Source organism: Panthera leo, chromosome C1 (assembly GCF_018350215.1).
Source record: "Panthera leo isolate Ple1 chromosome C1, P.leo_Ple1_pat1.1, whole genome shotgun sequence".
NCBI classification, from domain to species: domain Eukaryota; kingdom Metazoa; phylum Chordata; class Mammalia; order Carnivora; family Felidae; genus Panthera; species Panthera leo.
In genome coordinates, this window is record NC_056686.1 from 110,303,696 (window position 1) to 110,326,840 (window position 23,145).

General features: G+C 37.7%; 1 protein-coding gene across 7 annotated transcripts in view; it reads left to right on the forward strand.

Annotated features, from left to right (window-relative positions):
* Nucleotides 1-23,145, forward strand: part of WDR33 (WD repeat domain 33) — a 107,867-nt gene that overhangs the window by 28,505 nt on the left and 56,217 nt on the right. For all 7 annotated transcript variants that reach the window (XM_042954079.1, XM_042954078.1, XM_042954077.1 and 4 more), the window contains exons 2-7: nt 10,437-10,663; nt 12,506-12,574; nt 13,164-13,268; nt 15,807-15,902; nt 16,089-16,240; nt 17,955-18,052. In XM_042954079.1, the coding sequence (XP_042810013.1) occupies nt 10,460-10,663; nt 12,506-12,574; nt 13,164-13,268; nt 15,807-15,902; nt 16,089-16,240; nt 17,955-18,052 (724 nt within the window). In that variant the 5' untranslated portion in view covers nt 10,437-10,459. The remainder of the gene's footprint in view (nt 1-10,436; nt 10,664-12,505; nt 12,575-13,163; nt 13,269-15,806; nt 15,903-16,088; nt 16,241-17,954; nt 18,053-23,145) is intronic.

A 23,145-nucleotide genomic window follows, 5' to 3' on the forward strand; every position in this document is an offset into this window, starting at 1 on the left:
AATTAGGTTTAAATGAGGGAATGAAGGTAGGGGCTTCCTGATGGGTCCCTATAAGAAGAGACACCAGAGTACTTGCTGTCTCTTTCTGCCATGTGAGGACACAGCAAGAAGGTGGCTGTCTGCAAACCAAGAGCCTGACTGTGCTGGCACCCTGATCTCAGATTTTTAGCTTCCAGAACTGTGAGAAAATAAATTTTTATTTCAGCCTCTCAGTCGGTACTAGTTTGTTATGGCAAGCCAAGCAGACTAATGGATAGTGTGTGATGAAATGGGAAGTGTGGATAAAGCACTTTTGCTATTTACAGAAGTACAGTAGTTCCCTGAGGAAATTATTTAATATTCATATTAATATTAATATTCACTTTTTACAGAACCTGGTGTTTTACTTGAAAGAATGACAGACTGTTTAATAGAAGCAGAGCATGGATAGTGAGGGAGGAGACCAAGTTAACAATATCAGGAATGAAAGAGGAGCTATCACTACCGATCTTATAGACATTAAAACAATAATAAGAATACCATGAACAACTCTATGCCCAAAATGTGACAGCTTGAGTGAAACTGCTCAATTCCTTCAAAGAACAAACTACCAAAACCCACTCAGAAGGAATAGATAACTGGAATAGTCTTCATCTTTTTTTTTTTTTTTTTTTTTTTTTAAGTAGTCTTCGTGACCAATATGGGGACCTACATGGGGCATGAACTCAGGTCCCTGAGATCAAGACCTCAACTGAGATCAGATTTGGATGCTTAACCAACTGAGCCACCCAGGTGCCCTAGAATAGTCTTCTTTTAAAGAAACTGAATTCATAGTTTAAAACCTTCCAGTGGAGGAAACTTGAAGTCCATCCAGATGGTTTCACAAGTGAATTCTACCAAACATGTAAGAGGAAAAGATATCAAATCTACACAGTGTCTCCCAGGAAATGTTAGAAGGAATACTTCCCAATTCATTATATGAGGCTTGATAATAAAACCAGATAAAGATGTTACAAGAAAAGAAAACTATGTTAATATTCTTCATGAGCATAGATGCAAAAGTCACGACAAGATGTGAGTTAAATTCCACCAATATATTAAAAGGATGATACATCATGACCAGTGGGATTTATCTTGGGAATGCAAGTGTGTTCCACATTTAAAAGTTGTTGAGGCTTATTTACTGTATTAAGACTAAGAAAAGCCATATGATCATCTGTGTACATGGAGAAGAAGCATTTGACAAAATTTTTCATACTTGATAAAAATTCTTACAAACTAGAAATTCTAGGAATTGAGTTTTTCTTTTATGTGATGAAGGGCATCTACAAAAGTATATAGCTAATGCCATAATGCTTACTAGTGAAGACAATGTTTTCTCCTTTAAGATGGAGAAGTGTGATAAGGCAAAAAAAGAAATAAAAAGTTTTTAGAACAGAAAGGAAGAAATAAATTGCCCGTATTTGCAGATGATAATGATTGTCTATGTAGAATACTTCAAGGAATCTACAAGAGAGATTCTAGGACCAACATGTGAATTTAGCAAGGTTGCAGAATATATGCACAATGTATAAGAATTAATTGTATTTGTTTATACTAGCAATGAACAACCAGGAATGGAAATAAGTAAAAAACAGTACCACTTAAGTGGCACCAAAAATAGGTGTAAATCTGACAAAGTGTATACAGGATCTGTGTGTCTAGAACTACGAAACACTGATGCAGCAAATCAAAGAAGGCCTAAATATTTGTAGAGAATTACTGTTTGTGGTTTGAAGACTCAGTATTGTTAAAATGTAATTTCTCCTCAGCCTGGTGCACCCAGATCAAAATCAGTAACACTTTTTTTTGTAGATAATGATAAACTGCTTTTAAAAATTATAAAATGGCAGAAGAACACAGATTGCTAGACCATTTGATAAAGAACAACATAGTTGGAGGATTTGATCTGAAATGTAGCTGATTTCAAGACCTTCTGTGAAGTTACAGTGATCAGGGTATTGAGGTAGACCCATAGAAAAAATGCAGTCAGTTGATTTCGATAAAGGTGTAAAGGCAATTCAGTAAAGATAGCCTTTTTTTCCACATAATGGAGTCAGAACAATTGGACAGCATATGAGAAAAAAGAATTTTAAACTATCTTATACCTAATGTGGCAATGAACTGAAATAGATCAGAGATCTAAATGTAAAATGTAAAATGTAAAATAATACAATTGGCAGAAGAGAACAAAGGAGAGAAACCTTTGTAACCTTGGCTTAGATGAAATTTCTTACATATGACCAAAAGCATAACATAAATTGATAAATTGGATGTCGTTAAAATTAAAAACTTCCACTCTTTGTGGTGTGATTCTTGATTTCGACTCAGGTCATGATCTCATGGTTCATGAGTTTGAGCCCCTCACTGTTAGTGCAGAGCCTGTTTGGGATTTTCTCTCTCTCTCTCTCTCTCTCTCTCTCTCTCTCCCCCCCTCCCCCCAATAAACTTAAAAAAAGATAAAAACTTCCATTTTTTGAAAGATACTCTGAAGAGAGTGAAAAGAAGTGGCAGACTGAGAGAAGATATTTGCAGATCACATATCTGACAAAGATTTTATATGTAGAGTACAGAAATAATTCTGAAACTCTATAATAAGAAAAAAACCGAATTAAAGAATGAGCAAAAGATTTGAACCCGAAACTTCACTGGACACGATGTATGGGTAGCAAGTAAGGACTTGAAAGATTCTCTGCATCATTAGTCATTAGGGAAATGCAAATTATAGCCACAGTGAGATGTGACTGTACGCTTGTTAGGGTGACTAAGAAAATAAACAATCCTTCTCTCCCTAGCTGACAATATTAAGTATTAGTGAGGATGTAGAGCAACTGGAACACACACATTCCCACATACAATACATTGCTGTGGGAATGCAAAATGGTACAGCCACTTTGGTAAATCTTTTGAAAGCTTCCCATAAAGTTAAACAAAACCTTCCATGACCCTGTAGTTTTGTTTTTTAATTAAAAAAAATTTTTTTTAATGTTTATTTTTGAGAGAGAGCACTAGTGAGGGAGGGGCAGAAAGAGAGAGGGGAACAGAGGATCTGAAGTGGGCTCTGTGCTTACAGCAAACAGCCTGATATGGGGCTCAAACTCATGAAACCACGAGATCATGACCTGAGCTGAAGTCCGACGCTAAACCAACTGAGCCACCCAGGCGCCCTCCACCATTGTAGTTTCAATCCTAGATATTTACTCAGGAAAAATGAAGACTTAACAGTTCACACAAAAACTACATGTGAATGTCAGTAGCAATTTTGTTCAAATTGTCAAGTGCTACAGGCATTCTCCTGAATTGGAGAATGGATAAACAAAATGTGGTATATCCATAGAATTCAATAATAAAAAAGGAATTATTGGTGGGGGGCACCTGGGTGACTTAGTCGGTTAAGTATCTGACTCTTGATTTCAGCTCAGGTCACGATCTCATGGTTTATGGGATTGAGCCCCGTGTTGTGCTCTGTACTGATGGTGTGGAGTCTGTTTGGGAGTCTCTCTCCCACTCTCTGCCTCTCCCCTGCTTATTCTCTCTCTCTCTCTCTCTCTCTCAGTAAATAAATAAAACTTAAAAAAATGGAATTATTGGTACTTGCTACAACATTGGTGAATATCAAAAGTGTTAAGCTACGTGAAAAATGCCAGACTCAAAAAGGTACACAGTGTGTGATTCTATTTATCTGACATTCAACAAAAGAGAAAAATTACAGTAATGGGAAACATCAGTTGTTGCCAGGGATTAGGGGTAGTGATAGGAGATTGATAACAGAGGGTTCTGCATCTTGGTTGTGGTTGTTTGATAATTCATGCCTTTTTTTTTTTTTTTTTTTTTTTTGATTCACGCTTTAAAAAGCGCTGCTGCTCACGGAGTGCCTGGATGGCTCTGTTGGTTAAGCGCCTGATTATAGATTCTGGCTCAGGTCATGATCTGGTTTTTCTCATTTAACCTTTCGTCGGGCTCTGTGCTGACAGTGTGGAGCCTGCTTGGGATTCACTCTCTCCTCTATCTCTTTCTCTTCCCTGCTCTCTCTCCCTCAAAATAAATAAACATTAAAAAAAATCTCTGCTGCTTGGTTTATATCCCATACAGTTAAATCAGAATGAAGATGAGAGACTTAAAGCCTGGCTTTGGGAACTGCTGGTTTTGGCTCATACTTGAATCTTTGAATTCCTTATTCCTAGTTTAGGAGATTACTTTATCTAGAAAATGTTGCATCATTTTTACTTTTGCAAAGATGAATTCAGTAATCCAGTGAGACTTCGTTTGTTCAGTTTTTATTGGCTTAAATAGTTGGTAAGTTAATACATAATCCAGTTTAAAAAACACATAAAAATGGAAAAGCTCTCTTGTTTTGTATGCTAATGACAAGGGGAAAAACCACACTGAGTTTATCTCCATTGAAACAATTGATAGTACAGATTTCTTTATCCCAGAATCACACTTGTGGAATATTGAATTATTTTCTAATTAAGTCGACAGCCAGAATTATGTTCACGTGTGGATTATATGTAAAAGCTCTTGAAATGGCACAGAAAACAATCTAAAAGCCCAAGTATAGTATTAAGTAACATGTTAAATTGGTCAAGTTCAGTATCCACTAAATGTTTCAGTAACTTCACAGCTAAGTATGCAGTGCAAGCTCCTTACCCCAGGTTATGAAGAGTTCTGCAGTTGAAACTGGCTGAAAGCTATAAAAGTTGGAAAACTCCTACACTGAGAGTTAAATAAAATTGATTTTTAGGGGTGCCTGGGTGGCTCTGTTGGTTGAATGTCTGACTTCAGCTCAGGTCATGATCTCATGGTTTGGGAGTTCGAGCCCTGGATTGGGCTTGCTGTTGTCAGTACAGGGCCTGCTTTGGAACCTCTGGCTCCCTCTCTCTCTGCTCCTCCCCACTAATATATTCTCTCTCTCTCAAAATAAACATTTCAAAAAATTTGCTTTTTAACGTCCAATTTAGTTATCAACAAATTTATGGTAGTCTTAAAATGCTCTTTTTTTTTCCTTCCCCCCCCCCCCCCCCCCGAGAGCGAACAAGTGAGCAGGGGAGAGGGGCAGAGGGGGAGAGATAGAATCTTTATTTTTTTATTTTTTAAGTTTATTTTGAGAGAAGGTGCAAACTGGGAAGGGGCAGAGAGAGAGACTCCAAAGCCGGCTGTCCCTGTGAGTGCAGAGCCTGATGCAGGGCTTGAAACTCCTGAACTGTGAGATCATGACCTGAGGGGAAGTCTGACACTTAACCGACTGAGCCACCCAGGCCCCCGATGTGGGGGGGGGGGGGGGGGGGAAGAAAACCCAAATGGGGGAGGGGCAGAGAGAGAGGGAGGCTGAGAATCCGAAACAGGCTCTAAGCTGACAGTGCAGATCCCAGTGTGGGGCTCAAACCTACAAACAGCAAGATTGTGACCTGAGCTGAAGTCAGATGCTTTATGGATTGAGCCACCCAGGTGCCCCTCATGTTAACATTTTTAATCAATTTTTATTGAGATGATTGTATGTTTAGTGCATTTGGAAGAAAAATACCAAATGGGGCGCCTGACTGGCTCAGTTGGTTAAGCATCCAACTTTGCCTCAGGTCATGATCTCACAGTTTGTGAGTTTGAGCCCTGTGTTGGGCTCTGTGCTGACAGCTCGGAGCCTGGAGCTTGCTTCAGATTCTGTGTCTCCCTCTCTTCTCTGCCCCATCCCCACTCATGCTCTGTCTTAAAAAGTAAATTTAAAAAAATTAAAAAAAAAAAACCTAATGGTCCCATGTACTTTGTCTAATTTCTCCCAGGGGTAACAGCTTGGAAATGATAGCACAATATCACAAGATGAGATTAATATTGATTTTAATCTGTAGATCTTATACAGATTTCTTGAGTTTTACTGGTGCTCGTGTGAGTAATTTTCTGTAATTTCATTATATGTATATATTTGTGTATTTACCACCACAGTCAAGATCCTTAACAGTTCATCACCACAGTAGTTCCCCTTTTATAATCACACCCCTTCCCTATCCCTAACTCCTGTTCTCCATTTTTGTTATTTTGTTATTTCAAGAATGTCACATAAATGACAGTGTACAATCAGATATAACCTTTTGGATAGGTTCGTGTATCTGCTACCACAGTCAAGATACAGAATCATGTGAACTTTTAAAAACTACTTATATAAACAGCTGTCTTGTTTATTCTTTAAAAAACTGAATGGTCTCATTATAATTTCTCCTAATTTGTTGAGGATTCACATTTATTAAAGATTGGGCAGTGAATAAAAAGAGATCATGATGATGCTTTTGTTACTGGCCTTGTTTACCACTCATGTAGGTCCCCTCAAAGTTCTGGGACTTTGTAGGTATCAGATCTCATTTAGGGTAGACTATTCATCCCAGGACATATTTACTGGTTTGGCTATCGATAGTCTTAAAAATTTTTTTAAGTTTATTTATTTATTTTGAGAGAGCATGAGTGGGGTAGAGAAAGAGGAATTCTAAGCATGCTTACATGGTCAGCACAAAGCCTGACATAGGGCTCAAAATCACAAAACTGCGAGATCATGTCCTGAGTTGAAATCAAGAGTCAGACGCTTAACCAGCTGAGCCACCCAGGTGCCCCTGGAGATCAATAATCTTAAAATAGAGGTTTCCAGGCTAAGGTTCTGACAGTGGAATCCAGGTTTGTGTTAATCATGTGGGGATCTTAAAACCTTTTATTATTTTTAAAAGTTCCATACTTATTGTACTTGCTATCCTAGCCTTTAATACATAGATAATTTGCTCTTGGTTAGAATTATTTCATCTCAGTTTGGGAAAACAAGCTTTTTTTTGTGATCAGAAGCTCTGATTACTGGTTGACATGGTAAGAATTACTTGATTTGATTATTGGACCAAATTCTGCCATAGCTACTGTAGTCAGGCACAATACCTACTTACAAACTGTCAGTCTTTTGATAGCAGTGTGTGTGTGTGTGTGTGTGTGTGTGTGTGTGTGTGTGTCTTTTGAACCTGTCAGGTAGTTAGTGCTCACTGATAAATTGTTGAAATGAATTGAATTTCTCATTATGCTTCCCTTTGCCATGGGGATTTTTCAACTGTTTCAGCAATTTCTAAATGTGTGTGTATTCATGGCTGGGAACTGCCTCAGTACATTTGGTAGTGCCTGCTCATTACCCTATATTAATTTTTCTATCTAATTTCCAACTTAAGTCTTACCCTTACTAATGAATACCTTCCTGTTCTTTCTCTTCATTGTACTATTTGTTTCATAATTTTTGAGGCTTTGTTAGCATTCATGTACAGTTTTTGTTACTTTATTTGGAGGCTTAGGTTTAATAAAATGAGTTCTTGTTTAGCACAGTTCTACAATGTGAAATTTGTAATGACTGTTATTGAAGGAAAGCACTTACGGTTTTTTTCTATTCACTTTTCTATCTTCAGGTATAATTTTGGTATAATTGCCACATGATGAAGCTTACAAAACCTGTTACTTTGTGTCAGTTGCGACAAGAACCATAATTATAATGCTGGTATAGACTTGTGTGCACAAACAGTGGAGAACTAAGTCTGGATATTCCACTTTGTTCAACAGACTAGTCACTGTGTTGGCTAACAGAATAGATTTCATTTAAAATAGTATCTTTGAGCAAAAAGAATCTTGGAAGTTATGTACATTAACTTCCTTGTCCAGGTTGAGAACACATAGGCAGAAAGTTGAGTGGTTTGCTTATTTTTGGGGAGTAGTTGAAAGCTTGAAGGCTAAGAATATGCTGCAAACTCTTGTGAACTCAGGAGTCTTTGTATTTGCCAAAAATAGAGATGGGTCCAACCACCACAAGGTCTGAAATCTGTTCTCTGAACTTAGAAGTGATACTCAGTAAATCAGAATGATATGCTATATGTGGTGCAGGGTATAATATAAAGTAGGCACTTGATGAAATTTTGCTTATTGCTTGAAACATTGAAGGCTTGTGTGTACAATAAAGACATGATGAGTTCATTGTTTCATGTGGATTTTTTTTCCTTAGCCATTTGGTTTTCTTGTTAGTATGTAGTGTTTAATAATCATACCCAAATTACTTGTCCTCTCTGTACCTTAGTTTCTTTCTTGTCCCACCTTCCCTCCACACTAGATAGATGAACATGCTTTGGGGACAAACGTGAGTGTAGTTTAAGTTGTTCTGTTAATGTAGCTTAAGTGAATAATAGAGTAAGTAGAAATCACAGTAATTATGAAGGATAAAGCTCTTATTTTCATTTTCTCCATTTGGTGGTATATAGTTCCTTGAAGTGTAGCCCCTAAAAATGTTTGTTTGTTTGTTTATTTGTTTTTAAAAATTTATTTTAGGTAGGTTCCATGCCTAGATTGGGGCTTGAACTCATGATCTTGAGATCAAGAGTTGGAGGCTCTACTGACTGAGCCAGCCAGACACCCCTAAAGATGTTCATTTGATTTTTATTTATTTTTGAGCTTTTTAAAACAATTTATTATTTTTTTTTAGAGAGAGCACAAGCAGGGGAGAGGGGCAGAGGGAGCGAGAGAGAGAATCCTAAGCAGGCTCCCTGCTCAGCACGGAGCCCCAATGTAGGACTCCATCTGATGAACCTGATGTCATGACCTGAGTCGAAATCAAGAGAATATTTTTCCTGTTCAGATGTTAGTGTTGCTTGTATGAATATGTAAATACACAATGCTGAGAAACACGTTTTTGTGGTAGTTGTTTTGATCCTGAAATTAGATATACATACTTTCCACATTCATATGAAATAGGATAGTTTATTGCTCTTTTTACACTATTCCTAGGAAATTTGAAAGGACAAAAAAGATTAAAAATTAGAAAGAAAAAGAAAACTTTTTTTTACAATTTTTTTTAATGTTTATTTATTTATTTTGAGTAAGAGAGCCCACAAGTCAGGGAGGGGCAGAGAGAGAGGGAGAGTGAATCCCAAGCAGACTCCGTGCTGTCAGCACAGAGCCTGATGTGGGGCTCGATTTCATGAACTTCAGGATCATGACCTGAGCCGAAATCAAGTGTCAGTCACTCAACTAACTGAGCCATCCAGATGCCCCCCAGATTTAAACATTTTTTTAGTTATTCTTGCATAAATAAAATGGGGTTTTATGATAAGCTTAATATTTTTATTTATTTTAAAAAAATGTTTATTTTGGGGGGCACCTGGGTGAATCACTTAAGTGTCTGACTTTGGCTCAGGTCATGATCTCGTGGCTCCTGAGTTCAAGCCCTGAGTCAGGTGCTCTGCTGACAGCTCAGAGCCTAGAGCCTCCTTCTGACTCTGTGTCTACTTCTCTCTCTGCCCCTCCCCTGCTTGCACTCTGTCTCTCTTCCTTTCTCAAAAATACATAAACATTAAATTTTTTTTTTTATGTTTTTATTTATTTTTGAGACAGAGAGCTGGGGAGGAGCGAGAGAGGGGGAGACACAGAATCCGAAGCCAGGCTCTGAGCTGTCAGCACAGAGCCCGACGTGGGGCTCAAACTCACAGACTGTGAGATCATGACCTGAGGCGAAGTCGGATGCTCAACCGACTGAGCCACTCAGGTGCCCCCATAAACATTAAACAAAAAGAATTTTTTTTTTCTAATGGAAAAGAGTGTGTGAGCAGGGGAGGGGCTGAAAGGGAGGCAGACAGAGAATTTGAAGTTGGCTCTGTGCTGACAGCAGAGAGCTCAACATGGGGCTCGAACCCACGAACTGTGAGATCATGACCTGAGATGAAGTCGGATGCTTAGCCACTTGAGCCACCCTAGTGCCCTGAAAACTTCATATATATATATATATATATATATATATATATATATATATATATATATACACACACACACACACACACACACACACATACATACACACACACACACACACACATTTTTAAAATTAATTATTATATATTTTTTTGAGAGAACACAAGTTGGGGAGGGGCAGAGAGAGAGAGAGAGGCAGAGAATCTGCACTGTCAGCACAGAGACTGATGTGGGGCTCAAACCCACAAACTGTGAGGTCATGACCTGAGCCAAAGTCAGACTCTGAACTGACTGAGTTGCCCAGACGCCTCCTGGAAACTTCATTTTAACAATGTGAACAGTTCTCAGTGGTTCTACCCTACCCCCTACCTCACACACGCACAATACTCAGCACACACACCCCACACTGTTAAAAACTGTGGTTTTTTCCTTCCGTCAGCCTGAATTTTATAATAAATGCTTATTAGCACTTATTCTGTGAATTGACCTTTTTAAAATATATAACTGGTCTCTGCCATTAAATCCAATAGTTCATTTTGTAAATAGGTTGACTAAAAGCTAGAAATGATACTTATTTGAAAAAGGAAGAGAAGTGTAAAAAATAACTCATTTAAAAATATTTTCAAGCAGTGCTTAGTGCTGATGTTTGTAGTGAAAGTACTTTTTCCCTACCCTAGTGTCCTAGAACGAAAACTTCACCATGGCTACAGAAATTGGTTCTCCTCCTCGTTTTTTCCATATGCCAAGGTTCCAACACCAAGCACCTCGACAACTCTTTTATAAGCGACCTGATTTTGCCCAGCAGCAAGCAATGCAACAGCTTACTTTTGATGGAAAACGGATGAGGAAAGCAGTAAACCGAAAAACCATAGACTATAATCCATCTGTAATTAAGTATTTGGAGGTAAGTTAATGTGCTTCTGATGATCAAACTTTGTCTTTTTTTAAAAAAAGAAAGTTTTTAAAATACAGGGTTATAAGCATAGCTGTGTCCTTGGATTAATGGGATGGAGTGCAGTTCCAGAGTGCAGCTGGTCACCAGTACATTTTGACTCTTTGCATGTGTGAGTCTTCTCAAAAATTGTGAAATTTAAACTCTAATTTAGAAATATGCCTTGTTCTAAAGTTCATAGCAAATCTCAGAAAATGGTACTTTAATCCCTAGGCCAGCCTTAAGACACTTGTTAAACCCACGTACATATGAAATGTTGACACTACCAATATGAGGATATTCCTGTGAGAACACACGTTCAGAATAGCGGTTCTGCATGTCTGAGGCTCTGGCGCAAGGCACAGGGACTCTTCAGGCCCTGCTGGGGGGTGGCACTCACAGGCAGGATAGGGGTCTGCAGAAACCTCTGTCTGATCTTTCTCCCTTTGAGTTCTTTATTTACTTGTCTTCACCAAGGAATTAGTCTCTGTGACTCGCTTTTGATTACTAACCCTATTACTTTGATCAGGTTTTGGTCTTCTCTGGCCTCCAATGAAGAAAATGTTTGCTTTTTCTTACCTGAGACCTGTTAAAGACCTGTTGGCATATTGGATATAATTAGTATGTTGCAGACATGAGAAAAAGATTCATTCAGAGGTGAAGACAGATTTAGTTTTTTCCAGGTAATTCAGTTGCAAAACTAGTCTAAGAGAGCTTGAGATGTCTTAAGACAACCAAGGGCAGGATACCAGAAATTGTTTTGTGCTGAGGATTTTGAAGAAATTGAAGACATCTGCCTATCTATCCCTTATTCTTTTTCCTTTTATTAAAGTACGGTGAGAATGGTCAGCAATATCTTGGATGATTGGTTGGGGATGAGGTGTAGTAAAGAGAGGAGGGAGATTCTAAGCAATGTAGGTAGGGTAAGAGCTCTCTCTCTCTCTCTCTCTCTCTTAATTTTTAATTTTTTTAAATGTTTATTTTTGAGAGAAGGGGAGAGACAGAATATGAGTCGGGGGGAGGGGCAGGGGGCGAGAGAGAGAGAGAGAGAGAGAGAGAGAGAGAGAGAGAGAGAGAGAATGAATGAATGAATCTGAAGCAGGCTCTGAGCTGTCAGCACAATGCCCAACACGGGGCTCGAACTCACCAACCGTGAGGTCGTTACCTGAGCTAAAGTCAGACACAACTGACTGAGCCACCCGGGTGCCCCTGATTTTAAAAAAAAAAATTTTCTGGGGCACCTGGGTTGCTCGGTTAGGCGTCCGACTCTTGGTTTTGGCTCAGGTCATGATTTCACACGTTGTGGGTTTGAGCCCCACGTCAGGCTCTGTGCTGGGAGCTCAGGGTCTCCTTGGGATTTCTCTCTCCCTCTCTCTCTGCCCTTTCCCCATTCATGCTCGTTCTCTCTCACACACACAAAAATAAACAAACATAGAAAAAAAATTTTTTTCTGTGTTTGAGAGAGAGAAGGAGTGCTGTGTGCACATGAGTGGCAGAAGTGCAGAGAGAGGGGGAGAGAGAAAATCCTAAGCAGGCTCTGTGTTGTCAGTGCAGAGTCCAAGGTGTAGCTTAACCTCACCAACAGAGGTCATGACCTGAGCCAAAATCAAGATTCTGGTGCTTAACCCACTGAACCACTCAGGCACCCCTAGGATAAGATACCCACTGTTATCTTTGTGTTAGAACCTGTGAAAAGGTTTTAATCCTATTTTCTCCCCATTTGATAGCAGCTTACATTCTGTTAATGCTTACTTTAGTTTGAAACTGAGTATAATGCGCCATATGTTAATTAATTAATTTGTTTATTTCAAACAGAATAGAATATGGCAAAGAGACCAGAGAGACATGCGGGCAGTTCAGCCTGACGCAGGTTATTATAATGATGTGAGTATTAAGATGTGTCACACTAGTTTAATAAAACCTCTTTGCTTGGACATTTGAACCTAAAACTATGTGACCTCAAATGCAACATGGAATTTTCTTTTTACGGATTTATAATTAAAACAAAAGATTCCTAAAGAGATAATATAACATGTATGTACTCCATTGGTTTTTATCTCAATTAAAATTTTTCTTGTACTCTAATGGTGGGTGAACTTTTTATTTGGGGCTTAAAGCCATGTCTAACAAAAGACTGCACTACCTCAAAGTCTGTGGAATACAAAAGCTAATTTTAAATTTGGCTTATTGTGAAACATGTTTTTATTATGTTGACCTTGAGAGGTAATTGGTGAAATCTGGTACTTGATTTTTTTGTTTGTTTATTAATAATGGGCATTTAACTGTCCTGTGTCTCAGTTTTTTAAATTTAATTAATACTGACTGATTATTATCTATAATAATAGTTTTTTTGAAAGTCCTGTATAGTCTTGAATTTGTCTTTACATGTTGAAATAATTACCTTGCTCTGTCCCTGGTTTATGCTCTGTGCATAATCAGGAGCTCTTTAAAACCCAATTTTCTCTTTTTGTAGCTGGTCCCACCTATAGGGATGTTGAATAATCCTATGAATGCAGTAACAACAAAATTTGTTCGAACATCAACAAATAAAGTAAAGTGTCCCGTATTTGTTGTTAGGGTAAGTATTCTTTTGGATGTTTTTTGGAAAAGTTAATCCTGAGTTAATCTGTACATATACTTAACAGGACAGAGAAAATTAAATTATTTTAAATATATATCTGGTATGAACATTAGTGTGTTGCTAATAAATCTTTTGAAATACCCAGTCACTTACCCACTATAGCGACATTGAGTAAGATACTGCTTTTGGATTGTTCTTCATGTTACAATTTCCATAGAATTCTCTGCGCAGGCCATGGATCTATATTGCAGCAGGTCTCGGACTTGCTCTTGAATAGGGATGCTTTTGCTGCTGTTTAGAAAGTGCATCTCAGGGTTAATGAAGACTGTTAGGTGTCACTAGTAAGGAAAACACCTGAGAAGAGCTAAAGACCAATGGTCAACCATAAATATTAGCTCCATTAAGGTACATAGTAGGTACTCCATACATTTGCATGAAATTAAAAAATGTATATTTAAAAAAAAAATTTTTTTTTTAATGTTTATTTATTTTTGAGACAGAGAGAGACAGAGCATGAATGGGGGAGGGTCAGAGAGAGGGAGACACAGAATCTGAAACAGGCTCCAGGCTCTGAGCTGTCAGCAGAGAGCCCGACGCGGGGCTCGAACTCACGGACCGTGAGATCATGACCTGAGCCGAAGTCGGACGCTTAACCGACTGAGCCACCCAGGCGCCCCTTAACATTCTTTTTCTTAATGTTTATTTAGTTTTTTTCAGACACACACACACACACACACACACACACACACACACACACACACAGAGAACATGAGCAGGGGAGGGGCAGAGAGGGAGGGACACACAGAATCCAAAGCAGGCTGCAGGCTCTGACCTGTCAGCACAGACCCCGATGCAGGGCTCGAAATCACAAACTGTGAGATCATGACCTGAGCCAAAGTCAGACACTTAACTGATGGAGCCACCCAGCCGCCCCAGAACATCTTTTGAAATGAATAAAATCTGAGCGTTTTGCATCACAGTACAGAAGGGTAAAACTTTATTTGTTGGAGTTCACTAGATAAATTTCTTATATGGTGATCAAACTGTAAGATCTTAGGAGACACTTGCACATAGTGGAGGCAGAGTCCAAATTATAAGAAATTAAAACATAAAAACAGGGTCCTGTGCCTATATAGTTGGTTGCCTGTAGTATTTACTTGGTTACAATCCATAGCAGATAACAGGAACTAGGAAAGTAGGAAGATTTTATTCATAATAGTCAAAGTCGTGATGTGCAGGTAAGCAGTAAAAAGCCAGGTTTACCAAGTAGTCTTTAAAAAAAAAATTTTTTTTAATCTATTTGAGAGAGAGTGCACGTGCAAGTCGGGGAAGGACAGAGAGGGTGGGGGGAGAGAGAATCCCAAGCAGGCTCTGTGCTGTCAGCACAGAAGCCAATGTGGGGCTTGAACTTGGAAACAGTGAGATCATGATCTGAGCCGGAACTAAGAGTCAGACACTCAACCAACTGAGCCACCCAGGTGCCCCTTATTTTTAAAAATTTTTGTTTATTTTGAGAGAGCGCGCAAGCAGGGGAGGGGTAGAGAGAGAAGGAGAGAGAAAGAATCCCAAGCAGGTTCTGAGCTGTCAGTGGGGAGTCCTATGTGGGGCTTGAACTCACAAACTGTGAAATTGTTGACCTGAGCCGAAACCAAGAGTCAACACTTAACTGACTGAGCCACCCAGGCACCCCCCCAAATAGTCTTTATGTGTCTCATCCTGCTATTCTGATAAGCACACTTCCAGTTTTCAAGTATGTGTTACAATTTTTAGTTTGGAAAATGCAGTTGTTGTATTTTCATTTCATGTATTTACATTGTCTAAGGAAAATTAGTGTGTAATCTGTCATGGAAACTTGAAAATAAAAAGTTGAGAAAAAAATGTTGTGTTTTGAATTGATAAGCATATGTCACAGATTTCCTTCAGTATACAAATAATGGCATTAAAATATTGCTGTAGTGTTAGTCATGAGTGTTGTATTACATGTTTTGGAAAGTAGATCACTATAAGACTGCTTGATACTGTGAACAGAGGAGAGCTTTTTAAAGTACATTTAGTTGCCAGGAAAAGTTTGATAGCCTTGATGTCCTTAAATTAGCTTTTTTCATAAAACACCACTAACTTTTCTGCTTGAATTGGTCCACTAGCAGATGTAATTCTTTTTTTTTTTTTTGGTGACTGACCATTTTATTTGTTAGCCTGCCTTGTATCCTAGAAAAATGTGGTCTTCACAAATTTTGTTTTTAAATGTTCTTTAATGTATGTAGGTATATGTAACTTATCCAGGTACTTATAATATATTTACCATTATTAATTTAGTTTATGGGCTAAAGTGCTAGAGCTTTCCCTGCACTGTGTTAACATTTTTTTTTTTTTTTTCTGACAAAGTACTTATAAATCTGAACTACGATTCAGTGAAAGTATTGTCTATTTAATGGTGATTATTGGATATTTTATAAATCCTTTCTAAGTGCTTTAAAAATTAACTAGATTGAGGAATTGTGACCTTGGATAACCTGTCTTCTTTTTCTTTCCTAGTGGACTCCAGAAGGAAGACGTTTGGTCACTGGAGCTTCTAGTGGAGAGTTCACTTTGTGGAATGGACTCACCTTCAATTTTGAAACAATATTACAGGTAACAGTAATCATCAGACTGTAGCATCCTCCTGTGGTCCTGTAACGAACTGGAGATACAGTTACTTTGTTGGCGTTTTAAACTTGAAATTGGACAAGTAATTGTTGTGAGTTGATGTCTGCTCCTGTAAAGCCTTCTATCATACATTCTTTTATATAATGTTTAAACTGTTTTATGTTTTCACAGGCTCATGATAGCCCAGTGAGGGCCATGACTTGGTCACATAATGACATGTGGATGTTGACAGCAGACCATGGAGGATATGTGAAATATTGGCAGTCGAACATGAACAACGTCAAGATGTTCCAGGCACATAAGGAGGCGATTAGAGAGGCCAGGTTTATACACAATATACCATTTTCTGTAGTCCCTATTGTCATGGTTAAATTATTCTCTAAGTGTATTCTGGGTGCAGAGATGCATGGGCTCTGTCAGATTCTGGGATACTTTCTGCACCCTATAAACACAATATTTTTCTTTGTTTTCACACATTCACCATTTTGCTGGCACTTTTCTGAAGTAGTGTTGTCCCGGTATCAGCCTTTGCAATATGTTAGAGATGTATTGTCTGCCGCATTTTGCACTGGTTTTCTCTTTTCATTTATGGTTAATAATGTGTATACGTTATTCCTTTTTATTACCTACTGTGTAAGATAAGAATCTTTCATTCCAAATAAAGAATTCAGTCTTTAATTATACAACTGAATAAAATCTAAAGCCTACAGAAAACACCTTCAGAGTTCACACAAAATACAAGAAAAAAAGGCTTAAGTGAAGACCTGGTTGGCTTGGTTATGCCACGACTTCAAAAGGAAAGTGTAGTAGGACTAAAAACTCACAAGTGACCCTGGATGTGGCAAACGTTAATGGAGTAATGAATGGGTTCTTCAAGCTTTGAAACTGTAAGCAGACCATTGTCAAGAGGACTCTAGGACTTTTTCTTCTGATTCACTGTTGAGAACATCAGTTATGCAAATGTATAATAATAAGTGGAGTTTAAAGTATTTTCAGTGAGTTGTATATTTTTACATATCAATGAGATATGCATAGTAAAACTGGAAAACAAAGTTTCAAAAACAAGCCTGACGAATTGCTGCAGCCTCAGAATAAAGCTAAGCAGCATTCTTTACGGTCGTACCGCCCATGTGTGGGAGGAGGTTGACATCTTTATAGAAACATCATCCGCTGCAGTCACTTGTTTCTACGTTCAGAGCCTTAACAAAAATTGTTGGACTGACATGCTTCTGCAAAGACTGTGCTGTAGTGTCCTGCCCATACATTGAGTTTTCACAGTTGGTTCTTTGTTAGTCACAGGACCCAAAAGTTCAAGGAAGTTCTTAGAGGTAGATGAGAAACGTGATGGTCTTTCATGGCAAGGAGGTAAAGATGGCAAAATCCTTTGCAGGAGATTACCTTTGGCTTCAAACACAGTCTGAAGGTCCCTGTGTTAAAGTTTTCCCTAAAAGGAGCAACATTCATGGAATAGCTTGCCAGGGAGAAGGTGTGAAAGTTTTCCACAGACCTTGCAAATAAACGAGAAACATTGTATGTAGTGATGTTTAGCCACGAGTTTTAAAGAGCCTGTCCAAAATTTTCAGCTCATCATGTCATGAAGTGTCCCAGGCAGAAGAAGCTGATGCTAATTTTTGGAGCGGTATTCCTAATGTGATTTAACAGCGTGTTTGTAGGAATATTGCAAAAACAGATTTCATTTAGTTTCTACACTTAAATGAGCTTCACGTTTTCTGTTGGTATGACGGGAAATATTCTACTGTGGGGAGTGTGGGAAGCATCAGTGCTAATAATACACCGGTAAAGGTCTCTGAATATCAATGATTGAAAACTAAGACGCAACTGCTGTGTTAAATTCTTCCTTTGATGAGATGCTTTTGTTAGCTGACAACATTCTCTTTAAGGGCTTCTTCACTCTTGGAGTACTTCCCTCTCCTGTTTATAACGCAGCACAGTGTTTTTATTTTTCCCTGTCTGAGAAGCACAGATAATCTGTTAAATGCTGACTTCTTTCCCCTGCTGTGTGTCTTCATGTAACAGTTTCTCACCCACGGATAATAAATTTGCTACATGCTCTGATGACGGCACTGTTAGAATCTGGGACTTTCTTCGTTGCCATGAGGAAAGAATTCTCCGAGGTACGTGTACTAACAGTCCTGATTGGAATATTTAAATAGGGAAGGCATTTGTGGTTAAATCATCACAATACCACAATACCAGCTTACATCTCCATTCAATTTTTTTACATATACACCGTCTCCGCCAGCCTTTTTAAAGAAGCCTGAACTCTCTTTCTGGTTCACAGTCATTTTGTAGATTTTTATTACTACTAAAATCTTTGAATTCTTTGAGCTATAAATTAAATACAACTGTTCCCCTTCTGTCATTCCACCCCCCTCCCCAATTACTTGCTTATCTGTATTTATCTGTTAGGGCTATATTCCTTTTCCTGTCTTGTAGCCCAGGTAGCTTTCTCCAACATAATGACACTATATTTTTTATTTACATGGCTCACATTCTCCTGGTAGTCCTATTACAATGATTACCTGAAGTATCAATAGCTGTACTTCTCATTATTGCTGTTTCTGCAAGCAGGTGTTTAAAAAAATGTATTTTTTTAAAGTATATCACATTTATACATTACATGGCCCACTTGTTATTAAATTTTGGAGGGATTTCTTGTTTACTTTTATTGATTTCATAATTAGAAACTAACGTTTATGATTACTCCCTTCTACAAAAGAAATCCATAGTTTTACCTTGGATTAGGTTAGTTTTAAAGTAAGGCTGTGAAAATGCTAACAATTTATCAGTACCATTTATGTGAAATCAGTGGGTGTTAGGGAATTAACTGTGTTTTATATATGTAATACAAACATTGAGGCAAAAACATTTACATTTAATAAAAACATGTAATCTCATTGGTTTATTGTTAACTAGGAAGGTAGTTTTCTCAAGTGCTTAATTTGAATTTGTACTGATTTAACAAACATTCTACTCCAATCTCTTGATTTCAGTATAGCATAAAAGTAACCTCTTCCTCTGACACATAAATGCAGGGTAGACACATGAGTACCATAGACATTGGGTGTCAAGAAATTACTGTTCAGCAATTTTCCTTTCCTTTCAAGTCTTGATTAAATTATAAGCTTTTAACTATGTTCCAGAACTTTATAAAGCCTTCAGTGTTGATGCTTTCTAGATAAGAAAATAAATGCCCTTGATATTTAACCCATATTTCAAGCCAGTAGTTTTTGAAATCATATTTGTTTAAACATTCCTGGCTTTGCACATTTTGTGTGGGTTCATCCACAGTACTTACTGTATGGTGATAGCTAGTATAAGGATATAGTACGTATTAAAGAGTGTACTCACTATGATGGCTATAATATTGTGTAATTTCAGAACTAGATGGAGTCTTTGGAGTTATTTAGCTGGAGTTATTTTATGGATGAGCATCATAACCCAGCAGGAGTAAATGACATGCTCAGGGTCATCTGAAATAAGTTCAGATCCAGGACTAGAATCTTATCACTTGACTCCTTGCCTAATGCTGTGATAATATTGCATCTTTCCTCTTGATAGAAGTCTTCGCTGTTAAACAGAAATAAGACGGACAACTTTTTCTGGGCTTTGAAAATCCTAAGAAATAAAAAGGAAACACAATAATTGTAGTTACTAAAAGCAATATTCTAAAGTATCAAAACAATTATTTTTACAGAGGACTAGGGAGGACCACAATAATTGTGAAGTCTGATTTAAAATCACTATGTATCTTGGATTAAAAAAGAAAACCTGACATATGATAACATTTTTCAGTTTCATGTTCCAATGAAATGTTACCCAATTTGGTGATGCAGCTGTTTCTAAATAGTACTTAAAAAACTTTTCCTCTGCAATGTAGAATGTATGTGAGATATTCTTCAGATTTGAATTGAGGTGAATTTGGATAATGGTAAATGGATGCTGAGTTATTATCTGCTCCTGTAGCTTAAAAAATATACCAGCATCCTGTCTATATTAATTGAGAGTAGAATTTTCTTCTTTATGTGGGGGCTCTTTTAATTTTAAATTTAAATATTTTAAATTTTGCTACGGAAATTTCAAACATACAAAAGTATAATGAACTTCCATGTACTTTTATGATATGTGTTCTAGCTTATTCACGATTTTTGCTTCCTTTTAAAAATATTTTTTCTTAGTACCTCCATGAGTATATGGGACCAATATGAATCTATTAAACCAAGTTAATTGTATCTCCAAGTAGTAGTTCTAGTAGCAGGCAGGTTGGTATAGTAGATAAGTTATTAGGTTCCAAGTATCCATTTTCTGTCATTCCCTGTTTTTCTAAATTTTCTGAAATTTAGCAGTGATTATAAAACAGTAAAACTGGTGTTATGATTTTCCTGTTCTTTGCTTGTGGGTTGAGGATCCCCAGGGTGATGGGATTCCAGTTGTCTCAAGGCTGCTGTGAAATTCTTCAGATAAAATTTGAAGTGAATTTAATTTAGCTTTTATACATAGAAAATTGGATCACAGAGTCAAATAAGGATAGGATCTTCCAACATCTAAAATGCCAGTTGGCCTCTGTGAAGGGTTGCTGTTCCTGTAACCCACATAGACTCTGAAACACTGGGCAGGTAAGCATACTCCTGCATCATGTTAGTGTTGTACATTAGACTGCAACTTGGGTTTAATTATAAGGAAAATATAAGAGCATTTTAATTGAAGGGGGTGTTTATGATCATGTAGTTCAACTCTATCAAATACTTAACCTTTTCTACATCATTCCTAAAAACCCGTCTTCTACCCATAAACATTTTTAGCATTCTAGTATTCACTACCTCAGATGATTCTCTTTTCCAATTTTGGATAGCTCTAGTTTTCAGAAGGTTCATTCATTATATCAGAAATCTGCTTCTGTATGACTTGTCCTGCCTCTGGATAACAAAAAAATTAGTCTATACTATACTGTCTTCTTCATGGCAGCCCTTTATTTGAAGACTGTTATCATGTCTTCTTAACGTAGACCGTCAGCTGTAAGAATACAGGATCCCTACGCATGGCAGAAGCCATGATACCGTACTACTGACCGCAGGATTTATGGTTACCTTTAAGTGTCCTTTCTGAGATCGTTCTCATGCTTCTTGGAAAAGGAAGAAGTTACACAAGAGAAAGCAATCAGATTTTTAAGGTTAAAACGAACACAGACCTATCGTTACGAGATTTGCTACTCAAAAGATGATGGTGATTGGTCCATAGGTATGAAATTGAATATACTGCAAAATTGAGAAGTGTCATATACCAGTCATTACTAAAGCACATGCAAGTCAGCATATTTTATACACAGTTATTCTTCTTTTGTTTTGTTTTGTTTTTGAGAGAGCAAGCACGCACAAGTGGGAGAGGAGGACAGGGTGAGGGAGAATTTTGAGCAGGCTCCATGCCCAGTGCGGAGCCCGACGCAGGTCTCTATCTCACAACCATGAGCTCATGACCTGAGCCGAAACCAAGAGTCAGACACTTAACTGCCTGAGCTGCCCAGGTGCCTCTATTCTTTTCTTTGGAGCACTCAGTATATGGGCTGGGATTAAAAGAACCTTTAAGCACCAGGAGTACATGAGACTAAATGAGTCTCTGGTTTACTGATACTTATGCATTGGACTCCAAGTGAAACAGAGCCATTAAAATTAATGAGCATATGCTTCTACCATTGGTAGAAGAATCTTTTTAAAAGGTATGACCCCTCTCCTTCTTAAAGTTTAGTAGTGGGGGTGCCTGGGTGGCTCATTCAACTAATTGATTTGGCTCAGGTCGTGATCTCATGGTTTGTGGGGATTGAGCCCTGCGTCGGGCTCCACACTGTCAGTGTGGGTGCTCTCTCCCTCTCTCTCAAAATAAACATTAAAAAAAAAAGTTTAGTAGGGAAGATAAGGTATTTTCACATACTTAAGATGGTGGAGAATATGGGAGAAGAGTCATGATAGCATTAGAAGTGTAGTTTTACCAGTTTTATCAGAGGTCATGATAGTGTTAGAAGTGTAGAGTTAGAATGCACATGAGAAGGGGTAAAAGCATAGAATCAATAAGAACACTGAAACGAATTTTAGAAGCATAATACTCTTAAAAAAGAACCCAGGTTACAAGTTTTAGCATGCTTTAGTTTTTGTTTTACCTTCTTAGTTTTAACTATAGCCGACATATTACACTTAACTATGTATTGGGCATGTTCTAAGAACTTTGTTTAATCTCTGGTAACCCTGTGAGCTGAATACTGTTTGTTCCACACTTCAAACGAATAACCAAGGTATGGAAAAATTAAGGAAACCTGTCTTAAGGTCAGGTAGCTTATAAGAAGTGGGACTAAGATTTGGACCCAGGGTTTTTGGTCCAGAGTTCATACTCAATCTCTATGTTAAACTGCCTCTTTTCTGTTTTAAAAGTGATATCAACATGGATATAATGATGTCTTCCTAAGCTGTGATGACAGAATTGTAGAGTTTCTTTTGGGGGGGGGGAAGAGGAGGAGTGTAGTTAGAGGGAAGTAATTTAAGTACTCAAGGTCATTTTACTATTCTTTAAAACTGTCCATATTATAGGTTTTCAGTGTATGATATATTTAACAACAGAAAAATTAAACTATAGTGAATAGTTTAAACTGAATGGGTTATAAGATATATGCTGGTTTATATAATAAGGACATGGACATAAGGAGTTATCGTGAGATTTATTCGGGGGTAAGGTCTGTTTTTAGTTTTCAGATCTAGCACTCATGGAGAGAAAATGAACCCCTGAGTACACACAACTTAAGAAGAATATTATTAGTACTTTTGATAAATCCCTGTGTATGCCTTCCTTATTGCATTGACTGTGGTCTTTAATAAATGAGATCAATCCCTCTGCAAAGATCTTTTGGTTCAGCAGTGTGTTTTGAAATTTGTGAAGACATGTTTACGAAGTCTGAGTATTCCAAAAATCTTTGATGCTTTACTGGAAATAATTTTACTTATTAAAGTAAACCACATAGTTTATGATTAAGAGACCTACTTTATTTCTATAATGTTTTACAAAACATTCCTCAAGATCCTGTCTGTTCTCCCCCAGACAAAAGCCAGAAACACCTAGTTTCCTTTAAAAGATCCTATTAAAAAAAAAAAAAAAAAAAAAGGCAAAGCAAAAAAGACTGTATCAGAATAACTCCTTCCACTAACAGCATATTTTAATATTAAAG